The 18,708-nt window shown below is 43.3% G+C and overlaps 1 protein-coding gene across 6 annotated transcripts in view; it reads left to right on the top strand.

Moving 5' to 3' along the window:
• Nucleotides 1-18,708, top strand: part of FOXP1 (forkhead box P1) — a 401,475-nt gene that overhangs the window by 357,579 nt on the left and 25,188 nt on the right. For all 6 annotated transcript variants that reach the window (XM_055414316.2, XM_055414317.2, XM_055414313.2 and 3 more), the window contains one exon: nt 12,180-12,263. In XM_055414316.2, the coding sequence (XP_055270291.1) occupies nt 12,180-12,263 (84 nt within the window). The remainder of the gene's footprint in view (nt 1-12,179; nt 12,264-18,708) is intronic.

Genomic DNA, 18,708 nt, shown 5'->3' with positions numbered 1-18,708 from the left:
CTCCTTTTTAAGTCTACTGGTTATCTGTTGTTGGTCTGAGCCCCCACTGTTGCTAATATTATTAACCCGAAGTTAGGAAGACAAGCTGGGGAGATGTGGGGAGTGAACGAATGGAGGGCGCACGAGAGAGCACGTGAGTGCGGGCAACTCGGGGCCAGCCAGTACACATGCAGGCCTGTCTTCCAGAGTAAAACAGAAAGTATATGTGGGTTTATGCGTCATTGTCCATTGTCCCCCTTTCCTCTCCATCACTGAGAACAGCTGAGAGTTCACTGTACATTTTAAATATGTACACACACCCACACAGACATACAAACATATATTTAGGTACATACAATATCTATCATGTGCATACCATTCATATAGAGAGAGGGAGAGAATCTTGTGTTAGGAAATCCACTGGGCCATGCAGAACATATTTTATGACGACAGAAAATTAACTTGTGCAGATTTTCCTGTGGGTCACATTTGTTTGGGGAGCATTTTAAATGTGAGTTCTACTTCCCTGATGTAACCTGTTGATGAACCACCATGTTTTAGCAGTCATTCCCTCCTTGGTATAATTAATAGAAAATTAGTTTCTAAAAGTAAAAATTGGGTCAGAAATGGATATTATTAAAATGTACAATTGCACAAGGCTGACCCTACAAACCCCATTTATGCAGCCGAGTTCCAAAATGCTTTTGAGTGCTTGATGACTCACTGTGGCTTCTTCCTCTGGCTGGTTTAGTGTAGGCAAGAGGTTAGCCGACTGGGGGAAATTAAAACAATGTTGTACATTATATTGTTAGCAGCCATTGAAAAGCCTATTTTGTATGCAAGACAGCAATGATGAGATATATGAAGAGCCCTGGGCTAAGTACAGTAGATAATTACATCTGGAATTTTACTGAGTTAAGTCATTTATAGCTTCAAATAGTTGCAGAGAAAAATCAGCCAAAACACACTTAAACTTTTTGTTGTGACTTTCCAGGATAGAAAGGATTTTTTTTAATTAGTTATGATGGATCACTTATTTTTTTTTTTTTTAGTCAGAATGTGTCGAAAGTTATTTTGAGTATTTTTGCATTCATACTATACATATGAACTTACTAGGACAGTGGGGTATTTATCCAGGCGAAGGGCACATTGTAACTCCCCCCCCAAATTCTTATATAAGTCTTTGGAAACATATTTAAATTCAACATGCTTACTGAGAAGGAAAGAAGGAGTGTATTTATCTCACTCCCAGAGTTCACTTGTGATTAAAGCATGGGAAACCCCTGAAGGTCTGGATTGAATAGGACCAGCTCTATGGCTATTGCTTCCTGAACTTACATGCTTTGATGGTGGTGGTGTTTTTATAAAGTGATCCAGATTCTTGCATTTATGTATTTAATTGTTGAAATTCTTAATGATCAGCCAGAATAAATTGTTGAACAGAGCTGTCATGGTTCGCCTAAGTCGACATTCCAGACTGCAGATTTTGAGAGCAAGGCCATGATTAACTAACCTTTTATTCATTATCCCTCATTATCCAAAAGAAGCAGTTGGGAGAAGGAAAGGAGCTAGACGATCAGTAAGTCAGATGGTTATCTCCCAGCAGCATTAATGTTTTGTTTTGGTTAGTGTGGCCTGGGAATGGTACAGACCTATATGAGGATTCTTAGACTCTTTGCGGGTTTCGTTTATTCATAAATGTCCCTTCATCCTCCAGTCCCACCTCAAACCCAGAGCAGGCTTTTCAACTTTTAATAAGAATCAGAGATGCTCATCTTTCTGGAAGTTACTGTGTGGCAGTTACCTGTGATATTCCTTATGATATTTTTTGAACAACTTTGCTTTAATGGAAGATGGCAGGGCTGTTTCTGAAGAGTTCCATTTCTTCCAAGCTTGTGAGGATTGCTAGAAGGATGACAGAGAACTGCAGCCCCTGGGCCAAATCTGATGAGCTCAGACAGGTTTTTGCATTTTGAATAGTTGGGGTGAGGGAGGTAAGATTCACAAGAAGAATGAACTATATGAAATTCAGATTTAAGCATCCGTGTATAAGGTTGTATTGGAACATGGCCATGCCCTTTGAGTTACGCATTATGTGTGACTGCTTTTGCTGTACAACAGAAAAGTTGAGTAATTGCAACAGAATCCCTATGGCCTGCAAAGCTGAAAATATTTACTATCTGGCTGGTCCTTACAGAAAAAGTTTCCTAAGTAGTCCTTGGTCTAGAGAATCAGAAAAAAACAATTGGCATCACATTCTTAGCAACTTGTTCGCATAGGTTCCCGGCTTCCTAAGGGCCAGCTCACCCCTTTCACTTCATTCTTCTTCAGCTGGTGTGTAAAACCAGTGTCACCATACTGGTCAGGTTCCCCGGAGGGCAGCTTCACATGCCAGTCCTTGCTGCTGTTGGTGGTCATGGAGAGCTAGCTGAGGGTATTCATCCATCCATCCATTTATCTACTTATGCATTTAGCAGACATCACCCCGAGGCTATACCGTGGAAGAACCTTGTTGGAGCCACCAAGGAGTAAAAGAATGAGTGAGATAGATGGGGCTGTCCTCCTGGTTCCTACATTCTAGGGAAAAAAATAGATTGTACATAAGTCTCCAGTGGCACTGTTCATTCACAGGGTAGTGCTTGCTCTCAGTAATGCATTTTTGAAAACACCAGAAACATGCTCAGAAGACTTCAGTGCAAGATTAGGGCCATACCCAAACAGTGATTATTTAATCTAATGAGATACACAAGAAAATGTCAGCAGTTTTTTAGTACTGAAGGAACCCGTGCCCGACGCCCTTATCAACAATTGGGCGGATAATATGTGTATTGCAGAGAGTTTGTTGCAGAGGACCGTTAGAGTCACAGCCACTCATTTGAGGCTTCCTGTTTCTCTGACATTTGTATTTCCATGTTTGTGCTACCCTGTTTGCCATTTCACGCACCCATGTCTGGAAATGTACTTTTTAATTGGCTAATGTCATCGTGCCCATCGAGTCTGACATATTGGGGGAGCGACGTCTGCAGCAGCAGGAGCGTGTGAAGAGGTGCTCTTGTGTCTCAGCAACCTTTCTGTCTTGTTTCCCATTGACATTGCCCCCCCACACACACCCCCTCTGCTCGGCATGATGTATCTGCTCATGTGGAGGGGGTGCTCTGCACATGACTGACCCAAAAGGGCTACTTCTGTTTCCCTTAAAGAAAGCATTTCCTGATCCAGGAAATACCTGCATTTCCAAGTTATCTCAAAGTCTCTTACACAATTACCGTGTATTAACTTGAATTTGAAAATTGTTTGCACCTCTGAGCACGACAGGAAAGAGCAATCAAGACCTGAGCATATTCCCAAATGGCAATCACTCAGAGGAGGAGACAGCCCCCCACCGCCCAGATTCTCTCAGCCGAGCGGTACTGAGGCCTCTGGCGTTTACTCTGGGGGCAAGGTCACACGTGCGCCCCCATTGTAAAAACAAACCCAATAAGCTCAAATTGGATCTTAGAGTGGAGATCACCAGAGGTTCATTATGTCTACCCTGGAGAATCACTGTGTAAGGATTGCACTGGAGAATTTGGGAGGGCAACGTCAGCCCCAGATGTGACCAAAACCAGGGAAACCGCTGGAGTGCTGTCCCGTGTAGCTTGCCAGACCCCAAATCTAAACCCCAGAAACCTCAACTCTGACCCCAAACAGGAGGTCCTGGTGTTTCTTACCTGCAGTCAAACCTCCATAAAAGAATTCAATTCAGTTTTTTAAAAAGATCACCCTCGCTCGCCTTAGGGGATAGAGGCGGGGCTCATTTCCCTTCCTGATGTTATCTGCATTTGGGCCAAATTGAGAAGCCCTTATGATTCTCATGGCAGAGTTCAAGCCACCAGGCAGCAATCGGGGGGGATGCTGGGTTATGGAGTCTAATTTAGACCTATCTATGCAGCACTGTGGGTGAGAGGCATCTGTCTTGTGTGTGTTTTTATTGGAAGATACCAAAATATATAATGCACGTTCTCTTAGCAGTGGACTATTTACGTAGAACTTGTTGACAGTGAAATGATGGTTAATTCAGTTCTTATGTTACACCCTGTTACTGGTTTCACTGATGGAAGGGGGTGTCAAAAAGACATCTCAGTGGGCATTCAAAGCCTATTTTTACTATTTCTGAGTTCATTTCATTATTACAAAGGCAGTTGTAATTTTTTGACATTTATCAATGGACTGGATGGGGATTAACCCCAGCTGTTACCAGGAAGCCGAGAAATTACATGAGGTCCTACCCTGGACACTTAGGCACCTAGCATGGAGACAGATGGACACCATAGAAATCATTTGGATCGAGGACAGGGAATGTCCGTTTTGAGGTCAGGGAATGTATTTTAAGATTGCATCTGTTAGATGTTCTCTGTTGACAGATTTTTTCTGGACAATAGGCAGTCATGGAAATGAGTTAGGACTGGAGGAGGAAAAATCCCCACAAGCAGCAGTATGTGTGGTCTTATGTGGGTCATGAAATGTCCAACTTCCTCCCAACAGGGCAAGGACACCAGAGGTGGGAACATGGTGAGTGTCTGGTTGCCCACCCCCAGCGCCACGGCCAGGGCTATACAGAAGCACCCAAAGGTTCCTTCTGAGAGTTGATCACCTACTGTCCCCTGGATTTAAATCCGTATTCATCCTATTATCTGGGTTCATTCGCCTGGGAAGGAGATGCTCGTGAGCTCTCTCAGTCGTTCAGTTGGCGATGAGATCACACAAAAGATATCTCAGTGGCTGGGTCAGAATTCCATTTTGGGAAAAGGGAAAGGCATCTGATTTAATAGACAACAAGAAAAAAGGAAGTCTGCGGATGGACTTAATCTGTCTTAGAAAGCTGAGACGTTCATGGTATAAATACAGTTTTCTGGATGTATTTATTCAGTTTAATTGTTTTGTGACCATGTAACCTTGCTCAGTCATTAGCTCATCCTCTTTGGTGTATAAAGACGGGCTTGAAAAGAAAGAAAAAAGAAGCCTTGAAGATTTGGCCTGTTCATCATGTCCTGGGCTCCGCATGTGTCAGGGGCAGGGCCCTGGACAGGTTTCCTACAACCCCTCAGCCCCAAGACCCTTTAAAGTGAATACTGAAAGCAACCAAGGAGCACAGGAGCCACCCAGCTGATGGGGAAGATCTGCTTGGCCCTGGCAGGGGTGGGGGTGGAGGGATGTGGACCTGTTACCTATGACTCATTAGATTCCATTCAGTCAGTGTTTATCAGGCACCTAGTGTATTCCAAGCCCTGGATATAGATAAGTAAGGCGGTTCCTTCCTTCCTCTAATGTGGAGAGGGTAAGACTACTAGGTCTGTAACTGCCCTCAAGGCAGAGTTTGAGGTGGGGAGTCAGGGAAAGACCCTGGCAAGGACATTCCAGGTCGCAGGAGCCCCTTGAGGGATGTGCCTAGGTTGTGGGGTGAGGGAGACTGAGAGTGGAGGGATATTGGGTTCTTTTTAAAATTAATCTGTTCAGCAGGATGTGATGGTGACCAGCCACTGCAATTTGCTTTCCTGGGACTTGGGGGCTCCTTAGACTTGGGATCTTCTGTTTCAGAATGGGGAGAGTCCTGAGCAAACTGGAATGAGTTGGTTACCCTCACGATCTGTTTGAATCCATTGGCTGCAGAAAATATCTAGTATGCCCATGTTCTGCTTGTTGCATTAAGGAGCTCGAAAACCATTTGAAAGAATGTTTATCAAGCCCCTACTCTATAGCCAAGACACTGTCCTAGTGAATTTGCCCTCAGGTTCGTTGAATCCCCACAGCCCCCAATTCAAAACCCTGTTTCTTTCACCCAGGGGTCATGTTTTAAAGGAAGAATCTAACATTTGGAAATCAGTATGTGTCTCACGCTTAATGAGCATGTTTAATGTAATATTTCTTCTTGCTGTTTGAGAAGGTGTTTCTAAGTGGATGGTGATTGTCCTCTGAGAGTCAGAATAGTGCCCCCCTGCTCCCCAAAGATGGGGAAACTGAAGTGTAGAAGATCTAACTAACTTGTTCAAAGGTGATGGGCAGGACTTTGGAATCTGTCTTCCTTTCTTGAAAGCTCAGTGCTGTCGGATGGCTTTGTACCTGGGGTCATCAGGGCTCTGTTAGGGAGGAGAACATTTTCCTCTACCCTTTTAAGTTCTTCTGCCTGGTCTAAGAATTCAGTTGACAGGAGAGAGAGGAAGAGGAGAAAAGCAAAAGTTTAGCAAGATGGTATACATGGGAGAGACCCAGGCAAACTGAATCACCTATCAGAATGGTCCAAACCCTTGCGGTGAGTACCATGTTCAGCTAAGGACAAAAGAGGGTGTTGGGAGTAGGGCTTTGGAACTTCAAAGGGGAGAAAGGCAGTTCACAGAGGGATGGAAAAGTCAGTAAAGAAATGTTGTGTGACCACAGGGAGACAGTGGGGCTCAGAGTGCACTCTGATCTCTGGGCCTGGAGAGTTCCCCACCCCCTACTCCTGGCCTGTACTCTGCAGATCGGCTAGCGCTAGCTCTGTTCTGACAGGCCCTGGCAATTCTTTCAGGGAAAGGAAGGTCAGAGTTTCTGAGTCTTTGGGGCCATGAGTCTTTTAAGCTCAAAATAATAATCTGCATGCCAGAGAGACATTTTGAAGCAGCAGGTTTTAACTCGGCTTCACCCCGCCAGGTTCTCTGCACACACACACAGGCCTTACAGATCCAGGGTTTGGAAACACGGCCGGTGGGGCCGCGCTTTCCGCTGCCTCAAGGAGCTTTCTCCCCGAGAAGTTCGTGATAGGCGGGGCCTGGGCTGGAGCTCGGTGATGCTGGGCCCACGCGGAAGGTTTCCACATCCATCCAGCCCGGGAACTGTGAGCTCTAAAGCAATGCCCTCTGGAAGGGGAGCGCTCAGCTGCAGCCGCGGAGGGAGACAGGTGGCCGCAGGCAGCCCGTGGCCATGGGGCCCCCTGTGATCCCGCCGCCATCAGCAGCGCTGTTTGTAATCACACCAACTTCTGGATGTTGGCCATTATGTTACCTGTCTCCGCTGCCCTTTGGGCCTTTCTAACCCCATTCGAAGTGGTACTCGGGACAGCGCCTCACAACTGGGACTCCCCAGCCTCCTGACTGTCTCTGAACAAACTCGAAGGGTGGTGGGAACAGAGAGATCCTAATAGCATCACAGCGTCATGTTGCCACTGCTCTGTGATGGGGCTGAGGAAGAGGAGCGAGGGTCTCTGCGTGTCTCCCTTCCTCGTCCCCCCTTGGAAAACCAAGCCGATTCTTTTTCATAATTTAAAATCCTGCTTTACTCTGGGAGCATTAGAATTCCTAGACTATGACAGAGTATCCGAGTGCGTCTGCTTGAAATGTCAAGAGAGTCTTTAATAATAACACGTGAGGAATGTTAAGATGGTGACAGGATACAATAAAAGTTGGGAAGTTCTTCAGTTGGGGTGAAATGAGCCCTAGGTTGCCTACCTGCTGAGAGCCCGAGTTGGCCTTCAAGGCCGAGTTGTGAAGGTCTGTGAATGACCGCTCGATAGAGTGGCTGGAAGATAGCTATTCGGTAAAGACTCAGTCTGGTAGGAGAATTTAATTTCTCCTCCTTCCAGTTGCTGCCCTCCTCCCCACCCCCGTTTTTTTTTGTTTTTTTTTTTAAACTTATTTTCCTCTTTTTGATAGTATGCTTCTAAGAGACCAGGTAACAAGATGCATTCTTCCTCCGTCAATTTTGTTGGGACTGTCAGTGTATATGCAGTGGCTGAAGGTATGGAGCCCACTCCCGCTAAGGCACACTCAGTTCATAGAAGAGAGTGGTGTCTCCCCAACGCAACTTGTTAATCTTGGACCCTTGGTATCCTTATTAGAAGCATCTACTCCTGCATCCCTCCCCTGGAGAACTGGACAAGATTAAGTCAGATCCCAGTCGCTGACACTGGGAACCTCAGTCGACTAATCCAGGCTTGCTTCTTTGTAACCTGTGTGTGGCTAACATTGTGCGCCCATGTGTGCGCACACATACACACACACCCCAGGTTCTGCCTGCATAGGTCAGGGTAGGAGACGGGAGGGAGGCAAAGATCTGAGTTCTCAGGTGGTGTCCCAGGTGATGCCAGGGATCACACCCATCTGGGAAAGTCAGACCAAGCCGTCACCTGGGTTCTAGTCTTACTGTTGTCCCTTCCTGGCTCCGCGGCCTCAGGTTAAGTTTTCCCCGTGAACCTCAGTTTCCCCCCAACTGTGAAACACAGCATGAGAACCAGAGGCCTTGGAGTAGCCTCAACAGCCTGGGAAATGGAATGAGTGGCCTGGCCCCTTCCTCTCTCCATCCTCTATAATTCTAGTGTTTTTTCTGTCTTCCAAATCCTTCACTTTTTTCAGAAGAATTCTTTTCTCATGAGTGAGAACCGCCAAATTGGGTTTAAAATGATTAGTCCTCCTGAGAGTGTAGAATATGATTGTGTTCGGTGAACTTCAGCCCACGTTGCCTTTTCTCTGCTTAAAGAATGAGTGTAATCTTCTTAATTTTTACCTTTGAAGATGGTGCATGGGGCCCCCTGGCCTTCAGCAGTTATGGAGTGATACCCCTGTTACAGTCTTGGCCAGCGCTGGCAATCTGAAGGCCGACTTGAGGCTACGGGGAATAGCAGAGGGGGTGACCCATATTAGTCAAGGGGAAAAGAAACATTTCTTTGGGACAGGGGACAGGTAAAAGTGAGATCCAAGGGAATAAGTCCATGAGAAACGAGCATCATCTTTCCTCGCTTCCTGTTCCTTTCTTTAAAATGTCAAAATTCTCTCCCTAGTTAGCCCAAATGTACACTCCATTGAACCTCTGTTATGTTGATCCAGTTTCCAAACATCTACTTAGTCAGTAGAAGTCTAGATAGACTAGACTGATGTAACTTTCCTTTTAAAAAAAAAAAAAATTTTTTTTTTTTTGAGCATTCATGAAGTGCTAGGCTCTGTGCTAAGCTTGTTATGTGCAAGAATTTATTTAATCCTCAAAACAACCCTTCAAAGGTCAGAGATTATTATTCCATATTTAGAAGGAGAAGTGAAAAGCTTGAAAAGGTTACATAATGTGCTCAGAGTCTCAGAGCCAGGATTCGAATCCTTCGAAGTCTGTTAGCCCACGTCCTTTTTAGACAATTTTTGACTCTAGTCCTTCTGCAGTATTGGTGCACCAGGCTGCTGATTTCAACAGACTCTGCACACGCAGCTCCCCTCACTGCCTGGCCTGTTGTCTTTCCTTTTAGGCTAGATACTCCTCCTGTACTCACCAGGAAGGCTCCAAGAGAGTAATTCTCTTTTGATACTACAACATAAAAGGATGTGTAAATCTGTCAGCCAGATTTTTAGATGACCTTTGGACTGGATTTTCCATCCTTTTCTTTGCCTGTCGTGGGAGTCAGTTGATAAGGGAATGCTAGACTATATTTGCTAATATTAAATGTTTGTATTCCCATATTATAACAAAGAAGGGATGCTGTGAAAATTGATGGGGGTGGTGAGCTCATGGAATGATGGCATAAAAAAACAGCAAAGAATCTGCATGCTGTTTGAAGGACCAGTGAGTATTGTAAATGCAAGACAGCCACCATAGAGAGAGGAGCTGACTTCACTAGGTGTGAATTAGTAACCATTTTTGCATAAAAATGAAAAGTGAATTTGGTGAGATTTTTTTTCTTTCAGTTGTCAAAAGTTTGTATTAGAACTGTTACCAATGATAAACATCCAAAATCCTTCCCAAGACTATGTATGACATGCTAGTCTGCGCTAATAAACACAAACAAAAACTTGGATTTTGCCCCTTTCTGTAACCTTGCCTGTCTTCTATAGTAAAGCAGAGTCAGGATAGTGGACTTGAGGTTGAGGCAAAATAAGGAAGCTGGATAATTCTCAAAATGAATGATAAATCTTAGTGATACTCTTATGAAGAAATAAGATCCCTCCAGCAGTAAAGCACCAGGGTTGTGGAGGTGACTGGGTGTGCACATTCTCCATGTGTGTTTGCCACGTGGTGGTGCCACCTTTGACCAGTGAAAGGTTAGCCTGGTAAACGTTTGGATGCAGCATAGAGGTAATGGTTTCTTTTGATGCTGGGAATTTGAACCTCCTTCTACTTGGTCTTTGTAATTGTCCCATCAACAATGTTTACCCCTAAATTATGTCACGATTAATATTCATCAGACTCTTCAGTAAATATTGCCTCCCACCCTTAAATGTGTAGCATTTAGCACCACAGAGGACTTCTTGTTTTTAAAAAGAATAACAGAGATGCCTCCATTCCTCTGCCCCACGATAATTTTAAAACAAACCATTTTTCTTAATCTAAAAATGTTTTAGTTGTAACATTGAAGAACTTGGAACACTTACATAAAAAAGAAATAACTGTAGAAAAATGCCATTGCTAACATTTTAATTGTTCTAACCGAGCCCCTTTGGAAAGCTGAATTCCTTTAGCGTAATGTGTTCTGAGCATCTTTAGTTTGGCTGTGCGATAACTGACTAAAGAACAGAGGATGAATAACATAAAGTGGCTCCTAATATGGCGTCATTTTCATTTCCTGTTTGTTGAAAGATAAATGCTAACACTGTAAGGCTTTCCCCCCCTTCTTAATTTATTCCTCCCCGAACCACACCACAAGGGAGTAAAAAGAAAAAATATCAAATGTGATATGCCTTGAGACTGAGTCATCGAGTTAGGATAAGTTGAAACCTTTTTCCTTCTTGTTTTTCTACTTTTTCCCTTTTCTTTGCCTTCCCCCAGTTCTTGAAACATCCTCCTCCCTTAAAATGCACTTTGATTTTAAAAAGTGAGTCTTACTTGATTTGAGGGTGGGGGAAAGTAATTTTAGACTTACAAAAAATTAATTGATATTTTAAAGATTTAATGTTAATTATGTGACATGAAAGGACTGAGTCCCTTCCCAATTCTAAGGCATTATTTTGGACAAATAGCCTGTAAACGTCCTGAACTGAGATTTTTTTTTCCATCCATTCCTCTCCTCTTTCTCCCTCCTCTCCTCCCTCCCTCTCCCCATCTCATATTAATCTCTTCTGTGGAGTTTCCCCCAAATTCCACAGCTTTTCTCTTAACTAACCGGTATCTTTGGGGGAATATATTTCCTACCTCTTCTGTAGTCATAATTATGTCGCCTATGCTCAAGTGTCTTGAACTGTTGAAGATACCTTTATGTAAGAAACAGTCCAGGGCCAGCATAAGAAAGCAGCCTATAACAAAGAGCATCTGAGTCCCTACTATGTACATCCAGTTAGGAACTCATGTACCATTTTTCTAAATTCCATATATATGGAATTTAGAAAAATGGTAACCTGAACCCTGTATAAGAGACTGCAAAAGAGACATAGGCATTTAGAACAGTCTTTGGGACTCTGTGGGAGAGGGTGAAGGTGGAATGATTGGGGAGAATGGAATTGTAGCATGTATATTATCATAAGTGACCAGTCCAGGTTCGACGCATACATTTTCCTCTGTTCATTTCTTTGCATTTGTGCTTTTTTAATAAAATTCTTTTTTAGAAATAAAAAAAATAAATAAATAAATAAAAGGAACTCATGTACCTTCAGAAGAGAATGTTTTCCAGAATGAGGAAACTTGGATTTTTGTCACAATATGACTAGCACATAGTAGGTACTCAGATACTGACTCAGTGAATGAGTAAACTTACTGTACATTTATTTGGAAATGGGGACTTGTCCCCCCTTGTAGCTTTCTGCCTGCCCTGTTAAAATTGCTTGCCTGGACTGTCTGCATCTCTGTCTACTTGTGAAGAAAGATGGAGTTAATTTTGCATAAGTGTATCTGTGTGTCTAGGAGTTTCTCCACAACCACAACAGATGAATTTACGAGTTTTCAGTTCCCTAGCTCATTTTCCTTTGGCTTCCTCATGAATCAGGTTGGTTAATAGGCGTGATTCACGGTTTTGTCTTGTAGCTGTCTGTGTTACATGGGACTCCTTGGTGCCAGTAGGTCTAGGACTTCCCAGTTAAAGGCTCATGCATCTTGTGTTGAGAAATCACACACCGACACCTCCAGTTACTCGGAGTTTGGCAGTGGTCGTATAGATTTCAAAACGATGAAGCAGTGATAGAAATTTTGTTGTATGCCAGGGGGCCATAGTGTAATTTGGAGTATGTCTCATTTGGTATCTGTATTCAAAGAAATAACAGAGCATTTTTTCTCCCTGCCAGCTTGCGAAAGACAAAGAACGCCTGCAAGCCATGATGACCCACCTGCACGTGAAGTCTACAGAACCCAAAGCTGCCCCTCAGCCCGTAAGTACTGCGCGACATCCAGGGGGCACCTGACACTATTTCTTCTCTGCTTCCCTCCACAAGGGAGGAGGATCCCTAGTCTGGCAGCTTTGAATATTGAAAGACTTAAGTTCCATCTGGTTCTGGTTACCTTTTATGAACAGTGCAGTGTGCTGGGCATTTAGGGAGATGTATACGGGATGATTCAGGCACAGTCCTCAGCCACGAGACCCCACAATCAGCTCTTCTTTGGGACAGATGATTGATGCTACACCAATATACATTCTCTGACAGCTCTTTGGAAGGAAAAAACAAAAACAGAACAAAAAGCAATCTTTCTGATTTCTCATTGGTGGAAACACAAAGAGAGGACTGCCAGACCAGGAAGGCAGAAGAACAAAATGTATGTTGGCATGGTTTAGCCAAGAGCCAGTGGGTATGAGAAAAGGGTTGAGGGATGGTCCAGTCCAGTCTGAGAGGAAAGGAGGAGGAAATGTTGAAATAGTTAGAGGCTATAATTACCGGAGAACATCTAATGGTTACTAAAGAGTTGGAAGTGAAAATGACTCCTTCAAACGTGGTACCCTGAAATTACATCTCACTTTCAGGAATCTCTTACTACTTGCCTTATTTCCCTTTTCTTTGACCTTGAAAAGTGTCATGCAAGCACAGACAGTATCAAAGTGGAAGGATGCTATCTGGACCCCAGATCCTGCCATGGGCCTCATTCCCTGTTGTACCTTGATGGATTTCAGTTAACGTTTCTCATATACTTACAGTCCTCAAAATCTAGTTGCTTCAACTAATTTTTCACAATGGAGAGAGTGCTTTGCTTCTTGATTTTTAAGATTTGTAAAATTTAAGGGTACACTGCTTTTATTTGATTTTGCTTGGAGTCACTGTGTGAAAATTAATTGAGCGTTGACAATCTATAGTTAGTACCAGCAATTTTAATCAATATGCAATGATGCAGCGTAATGGCAAAGTATTGGTTTATCTGTTTTGACTGTTTTTTTTTTTCTATAAATAAAGCAAACATACACCCATATATGTATGATTTATGGTGATAGAAATAAAACGGAGTCAGACTATTAACCCAGCAAATATGGTAGCCTGCCAAGATGCAGTTGGCAGACAAAATTAATGTCTGAAACAGAACACATTACTGAGATATAGGACATAAAATCATTAAACACTTTGCACATCCATTTTTACTAGGAAAGAGCCCTTGGTTTCCATGTATTTTGCAGTAAATGGCTGTAGGACCAAACGTGTAGGCCACCCGAAAGAAAGAGTAAGGCCTTTTGGTATCGTGGAATCATTAGTCAGCCTTGCTGTAGGTGCTGTTCCTGTCAACCCCTTCTCTTAATGAGGCTCCTAGGAATAATGTGAACCCCGCTAAAACAAATTGGTAAGATCCTTGTGTGATCCCACTGAGTTCTTCAGTGGTTAGAGCTGGTGGCAAGGGGAGCTGATCGTCTTGGAACTCTCTGGACATCTTCAGATGGTTTCCATTCATTAGGGAAATGGTTTTCTCCAGGATAAAGGGTTTGCATCTCTAAAACCAGCGACATGGGAGAGAATGAGATGACTTACTCCATGAAATAAAAACAGTAATATGAGGTTAGATATTAAATATGAGGATTAGAATAATGTGTGAACTCAGCAGTCTAGGAATGGACTCGTTTAGGATCATGAGGCTTCTTGGTGAGAGGAGGCGGGGTGAAAGCAGAAAAGGGATCGGATAGACACCCTACCGGGCACTCCACGAGCCATCGTGGGGCCGGGTGCAGGCCTGGAGCACCATATACATAAGCTTCCAGAGGCCACAAAAGGGACCCGTGGGAGTCTCCATGAGGACCCATGTTAAGCAGCCAGTGAACAGGGAAGAGCTGTCCTGGCAGAAACGCACAGGGCAGGAAGGTTTGTCTTCATTAGTATTTAAAAAAATGTTTTACATGCTAGAAAATTATAACTTGGAAAGGGACCTCCTACTAAATTTATTTTTAACTGCTCTATTGAAAATTCTTTACCACTAGTCAACATTATCTCTTAGTAGCTCAGCACAGTATTTCTTTATTAAAAGAAATAGGCACGAATATTTTTGACTGAAAAATTAATAGCTTTTGAATTCATACACAGCAGGTTTTCTTTTGCAAAGAAGTCCAATATCGCTGCACAGCACTTCTATAACCATTTATTTGGAGTCCAAGTCAAACCTTTGACAGCTAGAGCAGTGCTACAAGCCAATATAAAGAACTCCAAGATGTAAACCAACAATAGGCCGCCTGTGTGAGGTTTGCCATTGTCAAATACATAGATTGTTTGGATTAGTTTATGTAAATGTACTGTTGTATTACCCTTTGGAAAAAAAAAAAAAGATCACATTTGTGTATGAAAAGTGGTTCCTTTCACAGGCAGCATTATAAATCCCTTATCCTTTAACTTACATGTAAGAAGTAAAAATTGGTGCCTGACAAGCAGATATTGTGTGACACTCTGTTGCCAGAGAGAACCTGCCTTCTTTTCATTTATTTGAAAATAGAAAATTTTATTATAGATACCATCTTATAAATCAGGAATTATTAAAATATGTATTGGTGAGGCATTGGGAAATTAATTATAAAAGGTAGACATGTAGTGTTTTGCACACAGTTTTACTTTCTTGATGTAAAAAGGAGGAGGGGGCACAGGCATATAGCATACCGTCAATTCTTTCAACTTTAGGGATATAGAGTTATCTGATCTGTTCTAAGGTGTAAAAGACTCCCCTTTGCCTGTAATTAATTTATTCCTCCTGAAATAATAGAACGCACAGTGTATGTTCAAACGCGCATCCTCCTAGACTCTTGACTTGAAAGAAGCAGTTCCTGGGATTAAAATCTAACCCTTGCTGGGGACGCTCATGTTACAGTCTTGCCAGGAAGTTTGTGAAGTTTTTTTCTTTTTTCCATTTCTGTTTAAAAGGAACTTGGTGTTTATTTTAAAATCCTTAGTCACTAAGTGATAGAATGCTTTGCTGTAAATGTTGCTTTTCACTAAATGCCATTTGGGTGGTAAGTGTCATTTGCTGTGTCCAGTCATCCAGCCAGTTCCCATTTCACTGCATCAAAGAAACTGCCAAAACCTTCTTGGATTGTTCTGACATCAGCCCCTAGACGTGTTTGCTGGATCCTGTTGTGGAACTCATGTTCCCATTTGGCTTGTCAGAGGATATTCTCATCTGGGGAGAGTCCCAAGTTTTTAGACGTGAGTCTGACCTCGACCCCTCACCCTGAGAAGCATCTAGGTGAGCTGAACAGGGGTTCACGGGCGTCCTGTTTCACTGGTACCTGTAACATCTCTCCCTGCTTGCTTGAAAGTCTTTTAAAAGGAGAAAAACCTCTCCTTTTGTAATCATATCCAGGACTCAAATTGCAGTGTACACTGTTTTTGTAAAGAGAATTTCTGAATTTAAAATCAAAGTAATAGCATCAGTGAATATTTATGGAACGTGCGACTGGGAAACATAGGGTAGGAAAATAGGATGGACCCGGCCCTGCCATCAAGTGTGTCTTTGGGAGAGCTGCGCTCCACGTGAGTGTGTGGACCACTGTTCCTGGCGGTGGGAGTGAGGAAGACTCGTGGCACCAGTGTCATCTAAGATGCGACGTGGAAAGAGGAATGGGAAGGAGGAAAAGGAAATCAGCTTTCATGATTCCTGCTGAGGGTGAAGAGTAGGTGCAGGTCTTTGAGGAAGGGGACTGGGAGAGGAAGGTCAGTGATGAAGATCATAGTGGAAGCAGGCACAGAATAGCCGATGTCAGCCAAAAGAAGCTTTTGATTTGTAACGTTATGTATAAGCTTTTAATGTTATTAAGGCTGGGCCGTGTTTACCGGAGCAGCTGCAGATTCTGTGTAACAGGAGTTACACAGTGGGTACAGCTGGACCTGTCATACGGTCAGAATGGCCGCGAGTGTTGTAGGCTGGCGTTTCCAAAGATTCATCTGTTTTCCATGTTCAGAGAAGCACAAGTGAAAAATCAAGCGATTGTGAACTGTCCTAATGACAGGGATATTCTTTTGTTCCAAACTCAGTACCAGTAATGTTCTTGAGGTAAACACCAGAGCGGGTTGCTTGAGGGCGAACGTCTCCATGCTCCCTCCATGGAGAATTCCTGAGATCTTTCTTTGGAGGGAGGCCGCACTCAGAGGATAAAGCGATGACCACCACTATGACGAGAAGCATGTCTGTATTAACCCTTTATTAAGTTGTTAAGGAGTTTTGAAAAAGACTTTTTCCCTGTCGTAATGTCGGGAAGATACTGTAAATCATATTTTATAATCTTGAGAACATGAGGGGTACGTTTAGCTTTAGGGTATTCCTACCCCCAGAGGACAGCTCCCAACCCTGGGGAAACCACATTCCTTCAGGTTTGGTGGGCAAGTAGCTACAGTGTAGGTAGAATCTCCTTTCTGAAAATGTTATAAAACACAGGAACTTGGCTGTTTGAAGCGAAAGGCAGTATTAGATTTTCCTTTGTACACATGCTCTTTTCCTCCAACCATAGCAATTAGGACTGTTTGGAAGTAGTTTTTAGCTACTATAAAAACTGTGTGTGTCCCCCATACCCCCCCCCAAAGCAGGGGGGTGGTCCTTTAACTCTCAATGAAATGGATGAGCCTGTGGGCTGTTGAATTGGAGAAGTAATTTGAGGCCGTCATAAAAAGAGATTTGCAAAAAGAAGCAGTGTGTATATACTGTTTCTCGTGAAACCCCCCGTGCTGAGGTTCAGTGTCAGCGACGATCAGTGACAGTGTCACTGTCCTACACAGGGCCCAGGTCTCAGGCAGTGGTGGGACTTGGCCTCAAGGTCACCCCCTGCCCAGCAACACCCACCTACCCAACCCCGCGGTCTGGAAACATCCCTCCAGTTCCTCCATCCTCAGAAAGGCCATCTCTGAACACAAGGGATTCGTGTCTAGAATTCACCTGCTAAGGTCAGTCAAACCAGCAACAGAAAAACGAGTGGGCACAAGAGTCCCTACTGAGCAGCTGGGTCCCTCAGAGTCTGGGTTTCAGGTTTGCCTTTTGTTCTTAGAATCTGTTCTGAAACAAGGCAGGAACACAAAAAAACACAGGAATTCTTATGGGAATCCTTACGACAAGTCTGTTTCTGTCCTGGGTTTACATCAGCAGTGCGTTGATTTTTTAAAAAATGGGAGTGACTCACCCTCTTTTAAAGAGAGAGCAGAGGTTACTGTTTAAAAACGAAAAGATAAATCTTTCTTTCACAGAGGGGCTCAGCAGAGTATTGAGTATTAGGCAGCTGATGCGGTTCCAGTTGTTTGGATGGGTAAGATTTCTAGGAGAGTCCCCTGGAACTGACCTGGGAGAGAAACTGAGAGTTGAGAGTGGACAGAAATTAAAAAATAAAATAAAACCCTATGGCAATCTGAAGTGACATAAGAATTCAGCTTTTGGCCGGCGTTTCAGAGATTATCTTTGCCGAAATCATCACATGATGGAAACTCGCCATGTAGAAAATATCAGAGTTACTAACTTTTCTAAACATAGCAACTTCTTTTTAAATAGAAAATGAACACAATCTGAAAAATAGGAAAAGAAACCCTCCCAGTCCCATCCCTTCCTGCTATAGGCCCCGAGAAAAAATTCTCTCTTCCAACCTGAGCTACAGTCAGAACGAACCACTTGTGCATTCATTTTTATTTGGTGAATGTTTTAAGGTTTAATAGTTTACAATTCAGATGAATCTTTCAAGATTACAGCACACCTCTCACTGTTCCCAGTTTGCTCTTCTAAGTCTGTAATTAATTTGGGGGGGCGGGTAGAGGGGTCCACTTTTTTTCAGAGCGAGCTTAATTAAAAGAGCAGGTTTGAACACAGAATCTGTCTTGAAACGTTCCCCCAGCTCCCATCTTCTCACCCCCTAGTGACCTTCCTCCCCAGAGATGGTTTCTCCTCGAGACCAGCATGTGATCATGCAGCCTGAGTTTAAAAGTTAAGAAACTTCGATCACACTTGACAAGGTTGACATTTCATTAACTTGTTGGTTCAGCCTTCAGATGATTTCACGAGGCGAAGGCCCCTCTATTTGGAGTTTACAGCTTTTTGTTCTTCCTTCCCTCACAGGCTACAGTCGTGTTTAATTTGGAATCAGGGCTTCTTTGGCAAATTAGCAATTAGAACAATTTTGTGGGAATATGTATATGTGTCATTAGTTTCCCTGCAAATTAATAGCAAGGGCAGAGGTCAGGCAGAAATTTTCCACTTGACTGCAGTTCCTCTATGGAGACTTGGCACTTGGTTCTGGAACGGCCACAGCTGCTCTCAGCCACCCTCTTCCTCTCCGAACTGTCTTTTAATTAGTTTACCTCATAGCCATCATTACAAATATTACTGCCTCCCCTCCTCGAAATAAAATCACTGTTTCTACAAAATATTCCCGTGACATCTTGCACCAGT

This window comes from Moschus berezovskii, chromosome 24 (assembly GCF_049115385.1).
Source record: "Moschus berezovskii isolate FMDL1 chromosome 24, NW_MosBer_1.0, whole genome shotgun sequence".
NCBI lineage: Eukaryota > Metazoa > Chordata > Mammalia > Artiodactyla > Moschidae > Moschus > Moschus berezovskii.
This window is presented reverse-complemented; position numbering and strand designations above follow the sequence as displayed.